This window comes from Pituophis catenifer, unplaced genomic scaffold, assembly GCF_029215685.1.
Source record: "Pituophis catenifer annectens isolate HBS135680 unplaced genomic scaffold, rPitCat1.0.hap2 SCAF_2, whole genome shotgun sequence".
NCBI classification, from domain to species: Eukaryota; Metazoa; Chordata; class Lepidosauria; order Squamata; family Colubridae; genus Pituophis; species Pituophis catenifer.
The window spans coordinates 112,045,336-112,065,885 of record NW_027256882.1 but is presented as its reverse complement, the minus strand read 5'-3'; the positions used below and the strand labels follow the sequence as shown (position 1 = coordinate 112,065,885).

Here is a 20,550-nt window from a genome sequence, read left to right as displayed (position 1 = left end):
GAATATACACTTACTACCCAATTCTATAAATTCCATTGACTGGTTCAAAGTGCCCTTTTGCAGTCAAAGCCTTCTACCATTATGGTTCCTTAGTTCAGATGACTTATATGAAACAAGTAGCAGGTGTACTGAATTTGTTGCCAAAACCAGAGGGAGGAGCAGGGTGGAATTTAGCTACAAAGCATTCTTCCAGGTGGATGGATTGAAAGAGCATCTGAATAAAAAGGTGTCACTGACACTTACCGCAGCCAGAGAAAAAATTACTTTGCCAAGCACTCTCTTGCATTCCATATCAGGTGCAAGCAGCAGTCCCATTGCCCAGACACAACACATACCAGGCTTCCCCAGCACCTGCCCATATCCTTGCCAGCCCATCCTTGTAGTCCCACATCTACCACTGACATCACCTGTCTGCCCATTTTTCCCAATCCCCACCTGCATTCCCTAGAGTCCATCTGTGGTGTCCCTAACCTCCTGCACTCCTTGCCTTGAACTCCTACACATTTTTGCTTAACAATCTGCATGGTTCCGAGATCACGATAGGACTACAACTCCTGTGATTGCTGTCACTATGTGAGGTGATCACATGACATTGTACTTTATGATCAAATCACTTAACAATGGCAATCTCGGTCACAATTGCTGTCATAACTGGAGGACTGCTGTAATGACAGTATGACTGAAGATAGGTGTATGGAGTGAGAAAGAATGGATTTTTCTTCTCACCTCATACTTACAGCAAGGATCAACGAAATAATTTTAATACTGGGAAATTCAGAACAGAGAGGAAGAAATATTATTCACAATTATGTGTAATTAAAAATGGAAGTTCCTTCTGCAAAGTGAGGTGACAGATTTACTGGCAGATGTTCTGAAATGGAATAGAACTAGTATCAACTTTCTTCATTATTTAGCAAATGATCTGTCCTCATAGGATTTTTCTGTGATGTGTGAGGGCTTGAAATGAAACTAAAGAAAAAAAAAAAACCCAAATGCAGGTAGGTAAGGTTTGATAGCAATCAGATTCCAATAAGCATGAATGTTCTCTTGTTCTAAAGTGCTGACCCAGCCATGCTCAATTTTGGCGCACCAACAATAAATTCAGCAATATTTAGCATCCATTAGGTTTCCCCATATACTGTATTATTTGTCCCATGGCTTCTTTTCCTCTTGCAGATTCTTCAATTTATCCAACCTCTTTATAAAAATATCAGGCGGGGGAAAAATCCTAACATTTTGGGGCAAATAGCAGTTTGTGAGCTCATCCCACAGTTATCCAAACATCCTTGGTAAAGAAGCATGCCATGCATGGTACTGACATTATTTCAGATTGGTTTACTTAGAGGAAAAAGAGCATGATCTCTTCTGACTATAGGCAACTGCTTGGCTGTTTCCTGTTTGCGTAACTCCTGTCATAATAAAGACATCTCTTTGCATTGGACTCACCTCTAGGACTCTGCCACTAATATATCGGTTGCAGGTCTCGCACTTAATACCAAATTGGGCATGATAGTCCGATTCACAGTATGGGACACTATCCCTGGTGAGAAAAGAGCAGGCAGTGAGATTTCGAAGAGGGAAGGAACATTGAAGCTTCGCCATTCCTCCCAACCTAAGCACAAATGTTCTAGAGTTCGTCATGGTTGGATGCTGGACCACCATTCATACTAAAGTGAAGGCATTGTGAAAACTTTCCCAGACTAGTCAGTTGCCTTCTAATCTGTTTTTTGCTCCTAATCTGTTGGTTTCGTTTCGGGTCAATTTGCAGTTGCCTGACAGCAGCAGGCTCTTAAATCCCAGAATCTGAATCCAGGAATGGGGCCGTGAGGGAGTCCTTTGACGAATTCTTTCTAACTGCTCGCTCAGTTGGATGAGATTGATTCAGAAATAACATAGGAAGGGCAAATGTATGTCATGAAAAGGCAGCACACCCACCAGCACAAAAGTCAGAGGGCGGAAGGATGGTTCTGTTTCTTCCGGGAGACAGCGAGCCTCGGATGCAAGCTGGAGTCAGCACGAAGGCTCAGAGGAGCCAACAGGAAAAGATGATACGGGGCATGACCAAGATACAATTGAGATAGGCTGTTTCACATACAGGTAGTCCTCGACTTACAACCACAATTGAGCCCCAATTTTCTGTGAGACTTAACCACTGTTAAGTGAATTTTCTCTATTTTACTACTTTTTTTTTGTCACAGATTTAAGTGAATCACCGCAGTTGTTAAGTTAGTAACATGGTTGTTAAGTGAATGTGGCTTTCTCATTGGCTTTGCTTGTCAGAAGGTCACAAAAGGGGATCATATGACAGTGTTAAATGTGAGTCCGTTGCCAAAAGCACCTGAATTTTGATTACACAGCTTTGGGGATGCTGCAACGGTCATAAGTGTGAACGTCACTTTTTTTTCAGTGCCAGTGTAACCTCAAATAGTCACTAAATGAACTGTTGTAAGTCGAGGACTACCTGTATCCTATTTTCTGCACAATTGTTCATATTTAGTTCAGGAAAGCAAAGCTGGAAAAGCAAAATGTCAGAACCACCGTGGGCCAGTTTTCTGCCTGTTACCTGGTGCATAAAGTTACCCTCTCTGCTTTTCTTCCCTTACTTAGCAGAATCCATTCATCTTTAAGAGATCCTTTGGTGGAATATGCTCACAGGTTGCTCCAGGGCTAAAGGTACTCACCGATTAATCATTGAGGCAGAATAATAAAATCATTAATTGCACCATAAATGTGGCTTTTAAATTGGGTTTTAACAGAAGTTGTCCAATGACTTTCATTGCTAATGGCAGTTTTACAAACAATTATCTTTTAATGAATTATAGATAATGTTACCCCCAATAAAAGGAAATCCACTTTTTTATTTAGTCTAGACAAAACACTGTTTTTGTTAAAACAGCTTCAGATATTATTTGGCACTGGGATTGGGCAACATCATTTATTTAATTCTCTCTTCATCTCCATAGTGCAGATATAAGCATTTTATACTGCAGCATTTATGTGCTCTGTTGAATGACACCTGCATAAAACTTGATCTACATTCTCTCTCCAGAGATAATTATTTTCTGGCACCGTTATTACTTGATTATCCATTGAAATGTGTACGTACAACAAGATCATTGTCAGAAAGCTTGCTATGATGGATGATCTAAGCAAAGCTATTGTAAATGAGGATTAAATACAAAAAAAATAAAATAATGTTTATGAAGAATTAGTCAATGTGCTAGTGCTGTTGAGGATGTAGAAAATAGAATGGTTGGATGGGGTAATAAATGAACTGGGACTAATTCCTGAATTAGTGGGGGTTGGACAATATAATCTTTGATTGGATTAGCAAATAATCAAATAAATAGATAAATAGACTAGTTTATGATTCCAGAAACCCAGGTACTTGCAACCATCCTAGAGCCTTCATGTGTAACTTGAAGAGTTTCAGAATTTCAGCCCAGAGAGTTCAAATTAAAGACACTTTTGGAATTCTTACTGAGCAACTGGAAAGAGTACTGATTTTACAAAAACTAGAAAATCTCATTCAAAAGCCTCTTCCTTATGGAGTAAGGGGTTCTCAGAAGGTTGCCTTTATTGCCTTCCAGTAAATCCATACAAGTGAGGCAAAAGGAATCACAGGTGGCTCTTGCTTCCTCCAGAAGTGAAGGTGATGCATTATGTGCACTGAAACGCACACATTCCATTAGTACACAAAATTATTAGATTCTGGTCTAATAGTGAGAAGTGAGATGTAGGTATCTACATCTCATTTCTCTGTGCATTAGCCGAGAAGGGTAAAAAAGAAAGTACAAATCTGTTTTGCTTTCTTTCTTGCTGCTCGCTTCTAATATGCAAAGTTGCACAGAAGTCTCAGAATTCTTCGAGAATAACATCTGATGCTTCACTTTGAAGGGATCCCCACCCATCTAGCTTATACAGCTGAAATGTACATAGGGAAGAAGTGGAAACACGCACTTGCTAATGTATTCTCCAGTCAGGATGATTCCACAGGTTTGGCACTTGAAGCAGCTGACATGCCACTGTTTTTCTAAAGCCAGGAGGGACTGACCTTGCTTGATTTCCTCTTTGCAACCTGCACATTCTAAGGAACAAAAGAAACACAGAGAACTGACCACACAGCAGAAGTAGGAACATCCCAAATAGATTTAAAATCTGTATAGAAGACAACAGTGTCTACAAATAACATGCCTTCTGGAACCATAAATAACAATAATATGAATGACAGACATGAAGCAAAGGGTTCCAGTGTTCGAAATGATTTGTGATACACAGGACTATCTCCAGGAAGGAACAAACAAAATGACTAGTAGGAAAGGTCCTTTATTTTGCATAAAAGTCAATGTGAAGAACCTCAGTTGTGTAATTTCCTCTAAATTGCATGGTTTTCTCTTTGTGGAGAGACAGCTATCCAAGACTGTGCTGTCCATAGGATGGATTCCCCATCCCCAATCATGACTGCCCATACTGGTTTAAAAAAAGGTTGATAAGCTGATTCCAAAATATGTTGAGACCATTCAGGTTGGAGAAACCAGTTACATGGTCACAACCATAATTTGTTCCATAACTTTGGTCGCAACCCGATTTGGTCGTGACCCGAACCTAATTTTGGAAATTTGGCGCTTACAAAAAAAAATGGCACAGAAAGGGAAATTGGCCACAAAAAAAAAATTGTGAATTTTATGGTTGGAACCCAATTTGGTCATGGTCAGAAGCGTTCGTGACCACAGGTTGTACTGTATATGAAAGTCGTATGAATGCTTTTCATGGGTACCTTGTCTCTCTATATGTTCTTGGATTTGTTGATAAATCACTGTAACTCCAAACACCACTTTGTTTATAGAGCAGCTGCTAACAGCAACATCAGCAGTATTGCTATCAGAGTGTGTAAACCTAGTGGAATATGTAAAATGTTCAATACTGAGTCCACATTATGAATCATAACATTGGGAGTCTTGGAAACTATTTATACATGTAAATTCCTGTTCAGACCTCACCTGAAGGGAATTAACAGAAATTAATGAACAATTTCCTTGGTAAGATGGGTGGCTATACCAACTGAATAAAATAAATCATAAATACATAAAATGGTTTCAATATGGAATACATTTACCTCTTTCATACTAAAAGATTTAATTATTCAGAATAATTCTAATTGTAGGATGCAAATATTCCATATAGTTTATACAGAAATGACTGACTTTCTGTTTTAATTCATTTTTATGGAATTGTTTTTCCTTGTTTAACTGCTAGCAAGTATAAATTATGTTAACACAAAAAAACTGATGCATTGGCCTTTTCCTCTACTGGAGAATTACAGATTGTCATTTTAATCTTGATCCTGCTGCTTGAACCAATTTAGATAGGATAATGCAGATGTAAAATTTGCTTTAGCAAAAAAGAAAAATTAAAGTTAAAAACCCCAAAACATCTAACCAAGACTCAAGGAGAACCTGGCATATTTGCCAAGGAAAGCAAAGAACAGCTATGCTGAATGTTGACCTAATACCAGAGTATTAGTACTCAAAGGATATTACAGATCACCTGGTTTAATGGTTAGACCAAGCTGAATTGCTAAAAATCAAGAATGGTGGGGTTGGGATGGGAAGGATTATTTATTATATATTAGTTAAATATTTATGGAAGGCTTCCTCTGTTTTACAAAATCTGGACTAGAAGGAGATTTTTGGGTTTTAGCCAGTGTAGTAAAAGCTGCTTCCTAACCTTTACCACAGTCAGTTTTGGTGTGTGCCTAGGTATTTATCTCTCTTCCTTCCTTTCATGTTTCCTTTGCTGTTTAGTTCAGTAGCAGGAAGCCCATGGGCCTGCAAGGGGTGGCTGTCCCAGCTATGATTAGCTCTTTCAGTCTCCTCAGCATCAAACAGTTCTTAGATTGTCAAGGAATCACTAATTTGTAGGGTGCTCATCGGTGTGGTCAATAGTTTTGAAAAATCTCACTGGTACATGCTATGGAATAAGCTGTTGCCAAAGGTATTTTATGAAGCCATTCTGACCATTGCTGCATTTTCACCTTACACACCTCTAAGTGCTGGAGGAGTTGTTTATAAATGCAAGGCAGACTGACAATCTCCTCTGATCACTCTTCTCTCATCGCTCACCTGTCAACACAATCCCTGGTTTGCCACTTGTCCTGGCAGTGGATTCCACTGCTAGGGTAGCTCCAGGGAACTTTTGCTATGCAATACTCTAATCCCAGAATCTTGTATGCTAACAAGGTTCTCTTTCTGCCTTGCCTACTGAAGTCACAGCTAGTTGTCCCCAAACATCACCCATGGAGATACAGTGAGAGCAGGAGCGGATGCAGAAAAAAAGATATTGGGGAGATGCTGTTCTTTGCACATTATATCCTGAATGTTGCTTGCTGTAGTTATGAATTATCCATGGAGGCTTTGTGTAACCTGAGCTGTACATCTAAGGTGAAGAGTGAATTTCAGAGAGGAAGATGCAGGCTTCATATGACCTAATAGTATTAAAGAGAATGAGGAGGATAAGTGTGTGTGTGTGGGGGGAGAGGCAAAAAAGATATTGTGGTCTTATGTTGGTTTTTTTTTTTTCAGTGGCTTCTTAACAGGTTCCTGGAAACTGAGTAGGGCCGGAAGAGATGAGCCTTTCTTTGTGTGCTGATTCAGCAGATTTGTCCTATGCAGTTCTATTCACTGTGGCTTGTTTCTGAATTTTTGGTTGCAAAAACAGCTGGGCTATCTGGTTGGATGCAGTGACAAAGTCTTTTCTCTTTGAGAACTGGATATTCTTCTTATCTTTCATGTAGGTTTACAGGGTTGCCTTAAACAGTCACAATTTGATGAACGCTTATCTAATTCATCCTTATGGAACCTCTAACTTATCTGGAACATAACTATACTTCTCAGTATAATTTTTATAACATATTTTGCAACTCAAAAATAATGGGAATGATACAGATAGGAGGGAGGTGCAAACAAGATGTATTAAACCAGGAGAGATTTCTTGTATCAGATATTCTAAAAAGTGCATTAATGGCAGATACTAAGAAAAACGGGTACAAAGCAGACTTTTGAAAAAAAAAACAAATTGGACAGAACAAAAGTATAGAAGGAGAGAAAAAAAGAGCAGAACAATATCTACTTTGGGATAATATAGGATGTGCATATCTATCCATACACCCATCCTATATTATAGAAAAGGTATTAGCTAGCTTCAAAGTATCTTAGCAGCTTAATGAGTTTTTATTTGTCCAATGCATAGTATTCCATAGCACCCTGATTTTACTATGTAATATCACACTAGAGCAGAGCCAGATAAAAGCATTTTGATGTAAAATGAATTCCAGTGATGTCCTTCAGATGCTAGTTAACATGGGACACCTGCACAAACTATCAGACTTTGCACACAATCCCCATTGGTTTTAAAGAAGCATCCTGTGAATGGCATTTGTAGATCCAACACATTGTATTTCTAACAACATGATCAGAAACTAACTCAAGAAGCCATGTCATCTTATCCTTGAGCAGACATCCGGAAGTATTTAAACCTAAAAGGAGAATTGCCACTTTCATTGTTCTAAAAAGTTCATTATAGGGGCAAACATTGAACCAAAGGGTAGGTAAGAATGGCATTTAATATTCTATTAACTTCTGTGGCATTGGTTGATTTCATGAGGAATAAAAGAAGATTATTAGAGAAAAGAAGACTAGAGAAAAGAAAAACTAGGGTGGCATGATAGCAGTATTCCATATTTGAGGGGCTGGCATAAAGAAGAGGGGTCAATTTATTTTCCAAAGCATCAGAGGGCAGGACAAGAAATAATGAATGGAAACTAATCAAGGAAAGAAGCAACCTGGGATTAGGGAGAAACTTTCTAGCAATGAGAACAATTAGTGGAATGACTTGCCTCCAGAAGATGTGAATGCTCCAACACTGGACATTTTTAAGAAGAGATCAGACACCCATTTGTCTGAAATGGTATAGGGTCTCCTGCTTGAGCAGGGGGTTGGACTAGCGGATGTCCAAGGTCCCTTCCAGCTCTATTCTGAAGTGAATTAATGAGGCATCCTTTATCAAAATACTAAAGCACAATAGCGGGATGTGGTGGCTCAGTGGCTAAGATGCAGAGCTTGTTGATCGAAAGGTCAGCAGTTCAGTGGTTTGAATCCCTAGTGCCGTGTAATGAGGTGAGCTCCTGTTACTTGTCCCAGTTACTTGTTACTTCTGCCAACCTAGCAGTTCGAAAGCATGTAAAAAATGCAAGTAGAAAAATAGGGACCACCTTTGGTGGGAAGATAACAGCGTTCCGTGAGCCTTTGGCATTTAGTCATGCCGGCCACATGACCTCGGAGACGTCTTCGGGCAGCACTGGCTCTTTGGCTTTGAAATGGAGATGAGCACTGCCCCCTAGAGTTGGAAACGACTAGCACATATGTGCGAGGGGAACCTTTACCTTTACTAAAGCACAATAACAACAGTGTGTCAATTATCTGGAGATACTACAAATACAGAAAGTAATGAGGAAAGGGGCCTCAAGTGTTTTGAGTACACATTTCCACTTTCTGTTATTTTAACAGTTGTAGTCCAGTGAAATTGCAAGACCTGTTCCCCCCTCTTTTTGGCCCCTACAGAACATCTGTATTTGCATCTTCACGCAAACTTTAAAAACAAAGCAAGCCTTGGACTCGGACAGCTTTTTCTTTAGCTCAACTCAGCTGATCTGGGAAAAGTAATACAGCACCTCCACCCTTTTTCCTGGAAAAAGGGTGAGCCAACACTGTGAAATTCTTGTTCACTTTGTGATTTTCCTGCACTAAGACAGTCTTTTAAATATTGAAAATAGGAGCAGAGAAGGAACTACCTTTTCCAAATGCAGCTACACTACAGCTCTCATGTTTCTGTAGAAACGAAGAAAGAAATGTGAATTTTACCACCTTGAACCATACAGCCTGCAGCCCAGCTGGGAGTTCTGTATGTGTCAGCAGCTTAAATCAACAGCCTTACGAGCCCTTAATTCTCCTGTTGAATTGTGGCCACTGTGTTCTTGTTTGGCAGCTTCGAACAGCTCTGCCAAGAGCCCGCTGTCACAGGGAAGCACTGTTTTGTGATTGTAGCAAGGAATACTGTGTCATTCTTCTCTTAGTAATCAATGCGTCTAAGGAGACAGTAACATCTATTGCCTCCACTGTGAGATCACACAGCTTGCTGTGCAATTGCATCCAGCTGGTAGGCAGCCCAATAGAGATTGCTCATTACAAGGCTTTTACAAGACTTCCCTGTCTTTGTATGTTCAGTAAGCAACAGCTTTTTAGCATGGTTGGCCATAGACGTCATCATATAACCTGAAGGTGGCTTTTGCTTCTGGGCCCTTTTCTAGCCACAGATTTCAGCATGATCTACCAAGCCACAAGCAGGGAAGCTCTCTCCTACACTCCGTTGATCTGGGGAGCGGGGGCATGCTTCATTCAGGGTGTGATTGAGGAAACAATGCTGAAACAGGGAGCACAGCATTCTTTTTCTCATCCCACAGCTTTCATGGAAAAACTCAAGGTAATGGGAAGGGGCCTGAAAGGTTTCTGGTTTGTGGGCATTTCAAAAATTCATCAGTGCTTCAGTTCAAGAGAGGTCAAGAAGTATAATGGTATGTTGGAATGACCTTGGGAGACTGAGCCCAGTCATGCTGCCTAGGACTGGTCAGATAAGAGACAGCATAGTCCATAGCTGGATAGAAGCTTGAAAGAGACCCTCCCAAATTTCTCGGGGTAAAGGAGATGGGAGAAGAATTGTAGTTTCAGACTTGCAGGATTCCGTTAATGTAACCTTAGAATGCAGTAGAATTAGCTGATCTGATTGTGCTTTCTGTCTGACAGCAAAGGAGAAACAAATAGCAGCTACCCCACTGGGATAATGCCAGCCTTAGGCACTCCTTCAAGTCAAGACTACACCAAGGGATGAAGATTATGAAAAGACTGTGTTCTAGCCCTTTGAGTCTTCCAAATCATGAAATCAGAAGTCAGACCAGAAGTTCAGCATAACCAAAAGAATAAAAAGTGCAAGGCTACAACAATGTTGTTCATGTAAAACATGAGTAAATTGAACCTCCTTCCCCTGCCAAAAGAAAAAGTTAAATGCGGATTTTGGCCACCACAAATATATATGATCACATTTGCATATTTTGATTTTTTAAAAATCATCATCATCATCATCATCATCATCATCATCATCATCATCATTTACCTTGTTTTAATCCAGAATTTAATGACTATTGTAAATTAATGATATTGTAAATTATTTTCAGAGATTCTATAATTCGAAGTGATAGAGAAATACTTTAAATAAATCAAGTTGGTGGTGATAGTGATGATGAAGACCATCGCCATCATCATTATTTATAAGATATCCAACTTTCCTTTCTCTGCCAAGAATCCCAAATAGCTTGAACCGGGAAAAGAATTTCTTTGAGATGTGTCCTTTCAAAAAGTCTTCGTATTTAGTATGGTTATAATTTACGCTGGGTGCCTTTTAACATTTAACAGTACATGGGAGCAAATAAAGCCAAATTATAAAATGTAAAATCAGTTGAGGGCAAAAATCCTACTAGATTGCATAAAGAAGCAATAAACAGTTCTAAATTGCTAGATGACCTCTGGCTTTTATGGTCATTGCAGTACTTTCTTCCCTTAATCTTCTTGGATGCTGTATAAAGAAGAGAAATCAACATGACTTACGGCTTGGTCCATGAATCTTGATAGGTTTGTTACTAATCAGTGAATGGGAACAAGTTTGGCAAACACAATCCTTGCCACTAAATGTCACTTTATCTCCAATAGGAAAGGGCTTCCTAAAACAAGGAAAAATAAGCAAGACATCAGAAATGCATAGATTATTACCAGTATGAATGGTATTTCACCAGTTATTATTGCATTGAGTCAGCTATTATGGTTCATGTATGTTCTATTTTCGAAAGAGTCTATTGATGAAATTTGGAATTTAATGCTTATGGAAATGAATGAAGTATGAGACTCCTGCTTGCTTGGGAAATTTTGTTGACAACTCAATTGTTTTTTGTTATTTTTGTGGGTTTTTATGACTCATATTTAGACAATTCTCACTCTTGGTTAATTCTGCTTGAGTTGAGAAAAGCAGTTTGATGCATACCACAGAATTAATTACTTGTTGACTACTTTAAATACTGTATAAGCAAAGACATGGCAGATGAAAGATGACAGTTTTGACATGATGTTGCCAAATGAGGATCTCAGAGAACTTGCCCATCCTGTTTCTGAAGAAAAAATGTTTAAAGTAATTCTCACTGGCCCAGGAGCTATCTTTGAATTTGTTTGTCTGCTAGAACCACCTCTTGGAAAAAGTCTGAAAATCACCACAAAGTGGAGAGGTTTTTCCTTTTACCTTTCCTTTTAAGATGAACCAGTTGGGAAGTTTCCAAAAGAACAAAAACAAAGAAACCTAGTTAAAGAGACAAACAATTGTAAATATTTCCAAAATATGTTCAAGAGCAAAAGAAATGAGTTGCCTACATCAATCCAGAGAATGGACTTTTAAAACCCAAATTTAATGATTTGGGATTTAGTATTTTGTTTTGTTTTATAAAAGGAGAGAGGTTTTTGTTTTGGTTTTTTTACTTTAGACAGGGATAGACAAAGCATTGTTTTGAGCTTGAGTGTCTTCCAAAAATATTCAAAACCACCAATTTTGCATTCAAAATACAAATGCTCAAAATTTGAGCTTCATGCTCAAAATAGGGCACTGAAATGAATTTGTTCTGAATTTGAAACAGTCTGATTCAAAATTTTCTGCAAAGCTCAGAAGAAACCTTGGTTATCTCTTGGGAAGGAGAATAATGTACTCACACTCCCCAAACCAGTAATTCAGGAATTCAGCCCAGTATTATTTACTTTTAAAACACTTAGATAAAGTTTCAACTGCTAGTGACTTCATGGACATGTCCATATAGTTTTCTTGGCAACAGTATGGAAAGAACTTCTTGTTGCTAGATGGACTTTTGATTTCCAAGTCTAACCTACAGATATTTCCTAATTATCTGTCACCCTAACACTAATTGGGTTTAATACTGCATAGTTTTTCAAAGCCAACCATGGTTCATTTGATTGTCACCATTTAGTTCAAGTTATCTTTACAGGATTGTAAGTCACTTATGCAGCACTATCAACACCTTGTGTAAGTTCTAATGCAGGTCTGCAGTGTTCCCAGAGTTTTTCCCCACACTCCCATTGTTTCTGCAAATTTGCTGATGAAGGAAGGATATTTGGGAAGATCTCACCTTGTCATCCTCTTCCTTGGCATATAATCTTTCCACTGCTAGTCAAACAATTGTGTCCTGGAGAGCCAGGAGATGGTTTAGATCAGGGGTGTCAAACTGAAGGCCCATGGGCTGGATCCAGCCCATGGAGTGCTTAGATCTGGCCTGCGGGGCCACCCTGGAAACAGCGAAGGATTGGCCCACGGTGCCTCTGCCAACAAAAATGGAGCTCGGGAGGGCCGCGGCAGAGGGAGGTCATCACAGCTGAAAATGGAGCTCGGGAGCCCGTTTTCCCACAGGTGCCCTTGACACGAGTGACATTGAGCTGGTCACACTCACCTTAGCCACACCCTCCCACTCCTGAGGTCAAACACAACCCTGATGCGGTTCTCAATGAAATCTAGTTTGACACCCCTGGTTTTAGATGGAGTAGGCACAGCATGAGGATGCTGCTTTCTGAATACAGACTTTTTCTAATTAAGCTGATGGATCGACCCATAATATCTCAGCATGTAGAGGAGGAAGGAAGAAGGTGTTTTGTGGCGGGCCACAGAGTATATCTGAATGTGCACATGTAGAAGGGTGATATGCTGAGTTTAAAATATTATTGCTAATTTGTCTTTATTGCTCCATGTGGCTTTGGGATTTATTGGGTGGGGGGGGGACCCACTTGCCTATACATGCTTTATGGACACCTTCTCAAGCATAGTCTTAAAAATTCAACACAATATTAGAACAAAAATAAAATAAGCACCAGAACAAACATGGCAGGCTGCAAAATGCAAACAGTGATTTAGTAATTGACAGCATACAAACAAATGAATGAAATGTCTTCAGCTAAAAGTCTGGGAAGATAAAATCAATTCAGAAGAAAAAAATATGTGTACATTTAACACCCTTGCAAATGCCTGCTAAATTATGTGATAAATGCCAGGTGACAACTGATTCCATATGCACAAGAACTCTATGGAAAAAAATCCTGTCTTGTTTTTCTCACTAGTCTAATCGTTCTCCATAGTAAGCTAAGCAGAAGCATCTCCAATGCCAGCCATAAAGCAATGGCACTGGTCCCACTTCTTGAATTATCCCAAACTTAAGTCACAGAGCTTTTTAAGGATCAAAACCAGCTCTTTTAAATAGATCTGGAAACTAAACCAGGGCAGTGACTGCAATAAAGGTATTATATAAACTGACCCTCAACACCACTTTTTGGGACTACTCGTCCTGGATACTCAGGCCTTTTAAGATCATCCTGGATACTCAGGCCTTTAAACCTCATCCACAAGCGTGATCCAGAAAGATACTTGTGACTGAGAGTCACGAAAGCTGTTAAAAGACTGGGGAGTCAGAAGAACCCTGAAGGTCTATCCCTTGGTTTAAACTGAATGAATTCAGCCAAGGTTTTCTCTGATCTAAAATACACCTGGAACTAATGTTCATCAAAGATAATTTCCATGAATTGCCTTTCACTTGATATTATTTGGAAATGAGGTGCTGCACTATTTTCTTAGGCGATCAAGGATATGAGAAAATTGGCCCATTAAAAGTGAGCCTATTAGGATAGAATGATTAGTAGATTCTAGAAGACAATGAGTTGGCATGAAATCCTGTGGATGAGTGTAATTAAGAGAAACTCAGTGCTACAATTAATATGCTTATGTTCATGTTTCTTTAGCTGATAAAGGTCTTGATCCAAAGGCATCTGGTCATTGCAGCTTTGCGCTTTTCACTGATAGCTAACTAAGGTACAAATACGTCCTTGCAATATGTATTATTACTATTATTATTTTTGCCTTACTCCTATGACAGTGTCCTCATCTTGTCCTTGTAGTAAGACAGGCCAAAATCAGGCATAACTGTATAGTATTATTTCCCTTATTCTGACACTGTTCAAAAACAGCTTCAAAGAAATGTAAATTGTTAGGCTTTGTCACACATTAACTTGGAGGGAAACCAGACAACAGGCAGGGACTGGGAAGAGAAATAGAACAGAAACAATCAAGGATAAGGAAGAGCAGTAGGATAGCAAATTTCATATCCACATAGATTTTTTTTTTCTGGTTCATTCTACTAAGCAGTGGGGAAGGACCTTCTGTAAGCAGCTGTCATTTTTTTAATGGAGTGTGCCCAAACTGCAATTTTCTTGATGTCCAGGAAATTTATTTGAAATCTCATGCAATGCAAATATTTGTTTGGTTGATTGTTTCAAGTATTTATAAAATTACTCAACAACTTGATTCTGAGAAGTGTACAACAGAAATAAAATTTTAGCAGAAAACAACCCCAAATTGTTAAAAATAAAATAAACCAGTACCATATATAAAACAGCAAGCCAAATGAAACAATTAAAATAACTAAAAGGGGACTCCAAGTCAGGACTTCATTGCTTTTCTAGGAGCAAGCCAGTAGTATATTGGACAGAGATCACTCCAGACTATAGGACCGTGATGGTGAATCTATGGCACATGTGCCACAGGTGGCACCCAGAGCCCTCTCTGTGGGCACGCCAGCTGTCGTCCTGGCTCAGCTCTACCGCGCAGCTGTGTCGTCGGGTCTCTGTTGCGCATGCATGGGGGGTGGGGCACATGCGGGAGATATAGGTGTGCATGTGCTGGGGTACATGCACGGGGGCGCTCACATTGGCCAGAAGTAGCCTCCTGCCATGTTTTGGCTTCCAGGTTGGTGCAGGAGGCTTTCCAGGCCCAGAATGGGGCACGGATAGCTGCATGAGCCCCCCCGCCCCGGCCCCATTTTGGGCCAGGAAAGCCTCCTGCGCCAACCTGAAAGCCAAAACCAGGTGGGGGGATGCATGCACGGGAGATGCTCGCATTGCATTTTGGGGGTTTGGGCATGCATGCTTTGGGCACTCAGCACCAAAAAGGTTAACCATCACTGCTATAGGAACAGCCATTGAAAAGGGACACTTCCTAAATCCAATAAGATTACAGTGTTTAACAGAGGGACAGATAGATATACCTGGGAGCAGGCAGTTCTGCAATTTCAGTACCTGCTGGTCTCTTTTCCATCTTTCCCCTTATTTTGCTATGAGATTGCTCTGTTTTCCTTCAACACCTTGATGGTTTCAGTGCTTTCTTCACATCCCTATCTTGTCTTAAAAAAAGAAGTTGTGGTAGAAGACTGACTTTTTTGCAGACATGATGTTAGTTGGGCAAACCTGCAGAACTGACTGTTTGACATCAAATAGCATGGTCAAAGAACTGGCAAGCCTCTCCCGGACAGTTGAAGAATGTAATGCAGACAGTTGGTATACTTTAAAATACAAAGAGTTTCCTTTTCACCCAGATAAGCAGCTATTACAAGAACTAGCAACAGCTATTATTTATGTGCACTCAAGTCGTGCATGTATACAAAAGGAGATACATTAGATGAAATGGGCTGGAATATAAGACATGTGCACATAGGCACAAGTGTCCATATCTACCAGGAAACAGAATTAAAGGTGCATGGTTAAATGATCAACTTATTTCCTGTAGAATGTAAAGACAGAAGCTTTCCTTATTATAGTTAAGATAGAAATAACACTTTCAATAGTATTCGACAGCCTCCCTCCATATGATTAAACAAGGAAAATACTACAAAAGCTATGTGAAACCTAAGAAAAACCATGAGAAATCCTAATATATGATTATTCTTAAACACATCAGCTCAGAACAATTAATACTGGTTAGCATACTTTAACTATACTTTGCTTTAAATTGGTTAAACACTAATAAGAGGAAAACTATCTTCTCTATGAGCATAAATGAATGGAGTTAATATTGAAATCTAGGTTTCTGAAGAAAGAGCAACTACTCTAAATTCATTATAGTGGCAGAAAAGATGAACTTAAGCTTGAGTTGAGAAATGCAAACTAATTACTCCCCTCCTTAGAGACAGATAATTGGAGAAATTAACCCAGAGTGGAGGGTATATACAGTAGCTAGCAGCAAAGGACATTTCATTAGAATGAAGAGAAGGATTTTATATTTCCTTTAGATCAGGGTTTCCTCAGGGATTGAAGGGAATATTTAAAGGGTGGTTGTTGCTACTATTTGTGCTACTATTAGTTAAAGTAGTATTTATTTATTTTTATATAATAAATGTTTGGGAGACGATGGACAATCTGAAATTTCATGAAGAGATCAATGAGCTGAAGCAATTGGGGATCCCCTATTCTAGATGTAAGGATGTATATAAAACATCTTGAACACCAAAGCTGAGAAGAATAGATTTATTTCAATGTATTAATTTCCCATACAAAAGAACAAGGCTAAGACTTTACTAAAGGCCCGTTTTAAAGCATGGGATCAAATAGGTGATCAGTTTCTATTGGTGGAAACAATAATCCCCCTCCTATAAAGTTTAAACAAAGGAACTTGAATAGAAAGAGATAAACTACAACCTGAGCATTAAGTACCAATTCTTGCCCTTTAACCCACCGCAACAGGTGATCAGTGGAGATTTTTATCTATATCTATATCTATATCTATATCTATATCTATATCTATATCTATATCTATATCTATATCTATATCATTTTTATCTCTATCTATCTATCTATCTATCTATCTATCTATCTATCTATCTATCTATCTATCTATCTATCTATCCCAGGTTGTAGAGAAAAAAAAATATTTTGGAAAACGATTGACATCAGACTTGCCAAACTGCTCACCTCTGCTCAATCATCTGGGAAATCTAATCTGAGCATCATATCCACCTTACTCAACTTGTAAATGTACCTCTACCTTGCTCAGCATTCCTCTTAGCCTGTACTTACACTCTATTGCGGTTTGTTGCTATTGCCATTCAATACTGGGGCAACTTGGGGATTAGCTTACCAGCTATTTCCTGGTAATGCTTGAAAGAAACAAATGGTATGGATCACGTCAATTATAACTTCCCACACTGGTATCACCCTACCTTGAAGGTTAGTGATTGATGGTGGACTCATAATGCCATTTAGGCTAAGTGGAAAACAGCCTTGGTTGCTACAGAAAGGGTGGTGCAGATTCCACAACAAAGAAACTTCGGCTTAGTGTTTCTGACAAAATACGGCACGGGTAATGGCATCAGTTTGTAGGCATAGACACGTAACGCTACTTGGGTTAATTTAAGACTACCTTTTCCTGTCATTCACTGACACTTTTTCTTAATTCTAATGTTTCTCTAATACAAGCCAAACATTAAAAAAGACACAGTAATAGACTTGTCTTACCAGAGGGTTTCTGAGATCTAGAATCATTCATAGGTCACAGCATTTTCACCACTCCCTTGGGAGAGTGCTAATCACCCTTCCTCTTGCAGGGACATCCAATTGAAACTCCAATTAATCATTAGATCGCCACTACAATCAGAATTAGCCCAGCGCTTGCTTCCCACTTTCTTCATCTCATTAATGTCACATAATCATAACGTATGGAACCAGTTCGTGCCTAATTATATCCATCTTGTTCTCTCCGTGTCAAGTTATTGTCTGCAAATTGTGTACATGCATTTTATTGGTGATTCTCTTCCTTTAGAGAAATGACAAACGTACACCACGGCTTTTGTTAGGAAAGTGCAGACGTCTTCCCAGCAGCCTGTGCAGAAATCTTCTTTTTTTTTCAGCACTCAGTTTGCAATTTGGTGCTCCCTTCCCTAGCAACTGCCTCCACTGCCAGTAAAAGGCAGCTGCAATCAGACAACTGCTATAAGAACCTACAGAACTGTATGGGTGATACCATTGACAATAAGGGCCATTATATGTTCTTCATGTCTTTATGCTTTCTAATACCTTTTTTTTACATTACAGTTTTAACTTGCAATGGGGATTGAAAAAAGCAAAGCAACAATTTTTTCCAGGGAGGCAATTTAATTAGACTAGGGCAGAAAGACAGGATGGTGGAAGCTTTTCATCATATTCCCCCTCCTTTGCCATCGGTGATTTATTCTGTTTTGCTTTTTAATTATCAGTTGCATTTCTATCTCAATATTTAAGTATCAAACCAATTAAAAACAATATTCAAACAACATATTTGAGACTTTGTTGCTGACAAAGGATCAAATTTGGGGAAATGATTAGGCTAAATAGAATTTCCCTGCCATTAGTTTCCCTTCTGAACAATCTAGGCCCGTGATGGCGAACCTATGGCACACGTGCCACAGGTGGCACACGGAGCCATATTGGTGGGCATGCGAGCTCAGCTCCTTTGGGCCTTCTGGGCCCACCAGAAGTAGGGAAACACATTGTTTCCTGCCTCCAGAGGGTCTCCGGGGGTGTGTGGAAGGCCATTTTTACCCTCCCCAGGCTCCTGGAGAGGCTCTGGAGCCTGGGGAGAGCAAAAAACAGGCCTACCGGGCCCAACGTGCCATCACGTGCCAAAAGCGGGGGAGTCACACGCACATTTGTGGGGCACGCACATTTGTGGGGGGCGGGGTACATAGTGTGGGCATGCACGCGTGACCCCCCCCTGTGCTCCCCCCACTTTTGGCATGCAATGGCACAAAGGTTAGCCATCACTGATCTATGCATTCTATAAGGCCTCTGCCCAGAATTTTTTTTATGTATTGGTGCTTCATCTTTCAGTGGAGTCTTTTCCAGTATCACCATCTTGCTGGTGAAGGATCATGGCAGTTCAAACCTAACACATGGAAGTATACCATATGAAGAATAGCAATAGCACTTAGACTGATATACTCCATAATGCTTCACAGCCCTCCCTAAGCAATTTACAGAATCAGAATATTGCCCCCAACAATCTGGGTTCTCATTTTACTGACCATGGAAGGATGGAAGGCTGAGTCAACCTTGTGCCAGTCAGGATCGAACTTTTGGCAGTGGGCAGAATTAGCCTGCAATACCGCATTCTAACCACTGCACCACCACAGTTCCTACCATGGTGCCTGGGACAGCGTCACATATTTTGGAAAGCATTTTTTGAGATAGCACCCAGGACCCCTCTGTCTTTCACTCAGAATAAGCAGAAGCTGCTGATATCAAGTTTCAGAAGATACAGGTGGCCAGAAGCTAGTACAGATAGTCTTTGACTTACGACCACAATGGAGCCCAAAAAGTATGTTGCTAAGCAAGTCAGTTGTTCAGTGGATTTTGCACCAATTTGCAACCTTTTTTTACTACAGTTGTTAAGTGAATCTGGTTTCCCCATGGACTTTGCTTGACAGAAGTCAAAAAAGCTGATCACCCCAGGACATGGCAATTGTCATAAACATATGCCTCTTGCAAAGCATCCAAATTTTGATCACATGACCATTGCTGCAATGGTCATAAGTGTGAGAAACGGTCATAAATCCCATTTTTCAATGCCATTGTAACTTCAAACGGTCACTATCCTAATGGTTGTATGTACAGCACTACCTGCAATTCTTGCAATAACAGAGAATATATGTAGCTCAGGATTGAATTTTTGCACTTTTCTTCTTCTTCTTCTTCGAGATCCTTCATTGCCCTGCTGGTAACATCAGTTATTTGACCACTTGCTGAAAAGGCAAGATTTTTATGTGCAGGATAAATTATTTGGACAACAAGGCAGAAGAAAAGGAAACGAAACACCTGTTGATGTTGAATTCCAGAGGAGCACATAAGGCTAGAAAGAAAATGCATTTAGACAGCCACCTACTCTCAGAAGAAGATCTGCCAACTAAGGAGCAAATTCTAAGTGTTGAGGCCAAGCTTCTTTTGCAACTTGCTGGATTGACATCAAACCTTGGCATCAACTGATAGGATGTTCCAATCTAGATTCTGTTTTTCCCAAACTACAAAGAATCAGTTTTGACAACTCTACCCTCCCCCTTGTCTGATAAAATGCAGAGGCAATGTACAGGTAGTCCTTGACTTACAACAGTCCGTTTAGTGACCGTTCAGAGTTACAATGGCACTGAAAAATATGAATTATGACTGTTTTTCACAGTTACAACCTTTACAGCATCCCCATGATCATGTGATCAAAACTCAGATGCTTGGCAACTGTTTCATAGTTATGACCGTTGCCGTGTCCCAAGGTCATGTGGGACTTTCATGCGGTGTCCCAAGTTTTTGCGACTTTCCTAGTCAACAGGGGAAGCCAGATTTGCTTAACAACTGGCTTACTAGCTTATCAACTTGTGGTGATTCACTTAACAACTGTGGCAAGAAAGGTCGTAAAGTGAGGCAAAGCTCACTTAACAAATGTCTCACTTAGCGATGGAAATTTTGGGGCTCAACGGCGGCCGTAAGTCGAGGAGTACCTGCCTACTGATTGCAACAAAGCTATAATGCAATCTGCGGTTTTACACGAGTACTG

General features: G+C 39.8%; 1 protein-coding gene across 1 annotated transcript in view; it reads right to left on the bottom strand.

Annotated features, from left to right (window-relative positions):
- The window catches only part of ABLIM3 (actin binding LIM protein family member 3), a 168,105-nt gene that overhangs the window by 44,766 nt on the left and 102,789 nt on the right, over positions 1–20,550 (bottom strand). The window contains exons 4-6 of the mRNA XM_070933971.1: positions 10,716–10,828; positions 3,961–4,087; positions 1,447–1,540 (exon numbers count right to left, since the gene is read on the bottom strand). Of these exons, the coding sequence (XP_070790072.1) occupies positions 1,447–1,540; positions 3,961–4,087; positions 10,716–10,828 (334 nt within the window). The remainder of the gene's footprint in view (positions 1–1,446; positions 1,541–3,960; positions 4,088–10,715; positions 10,829–20,550) is intronic.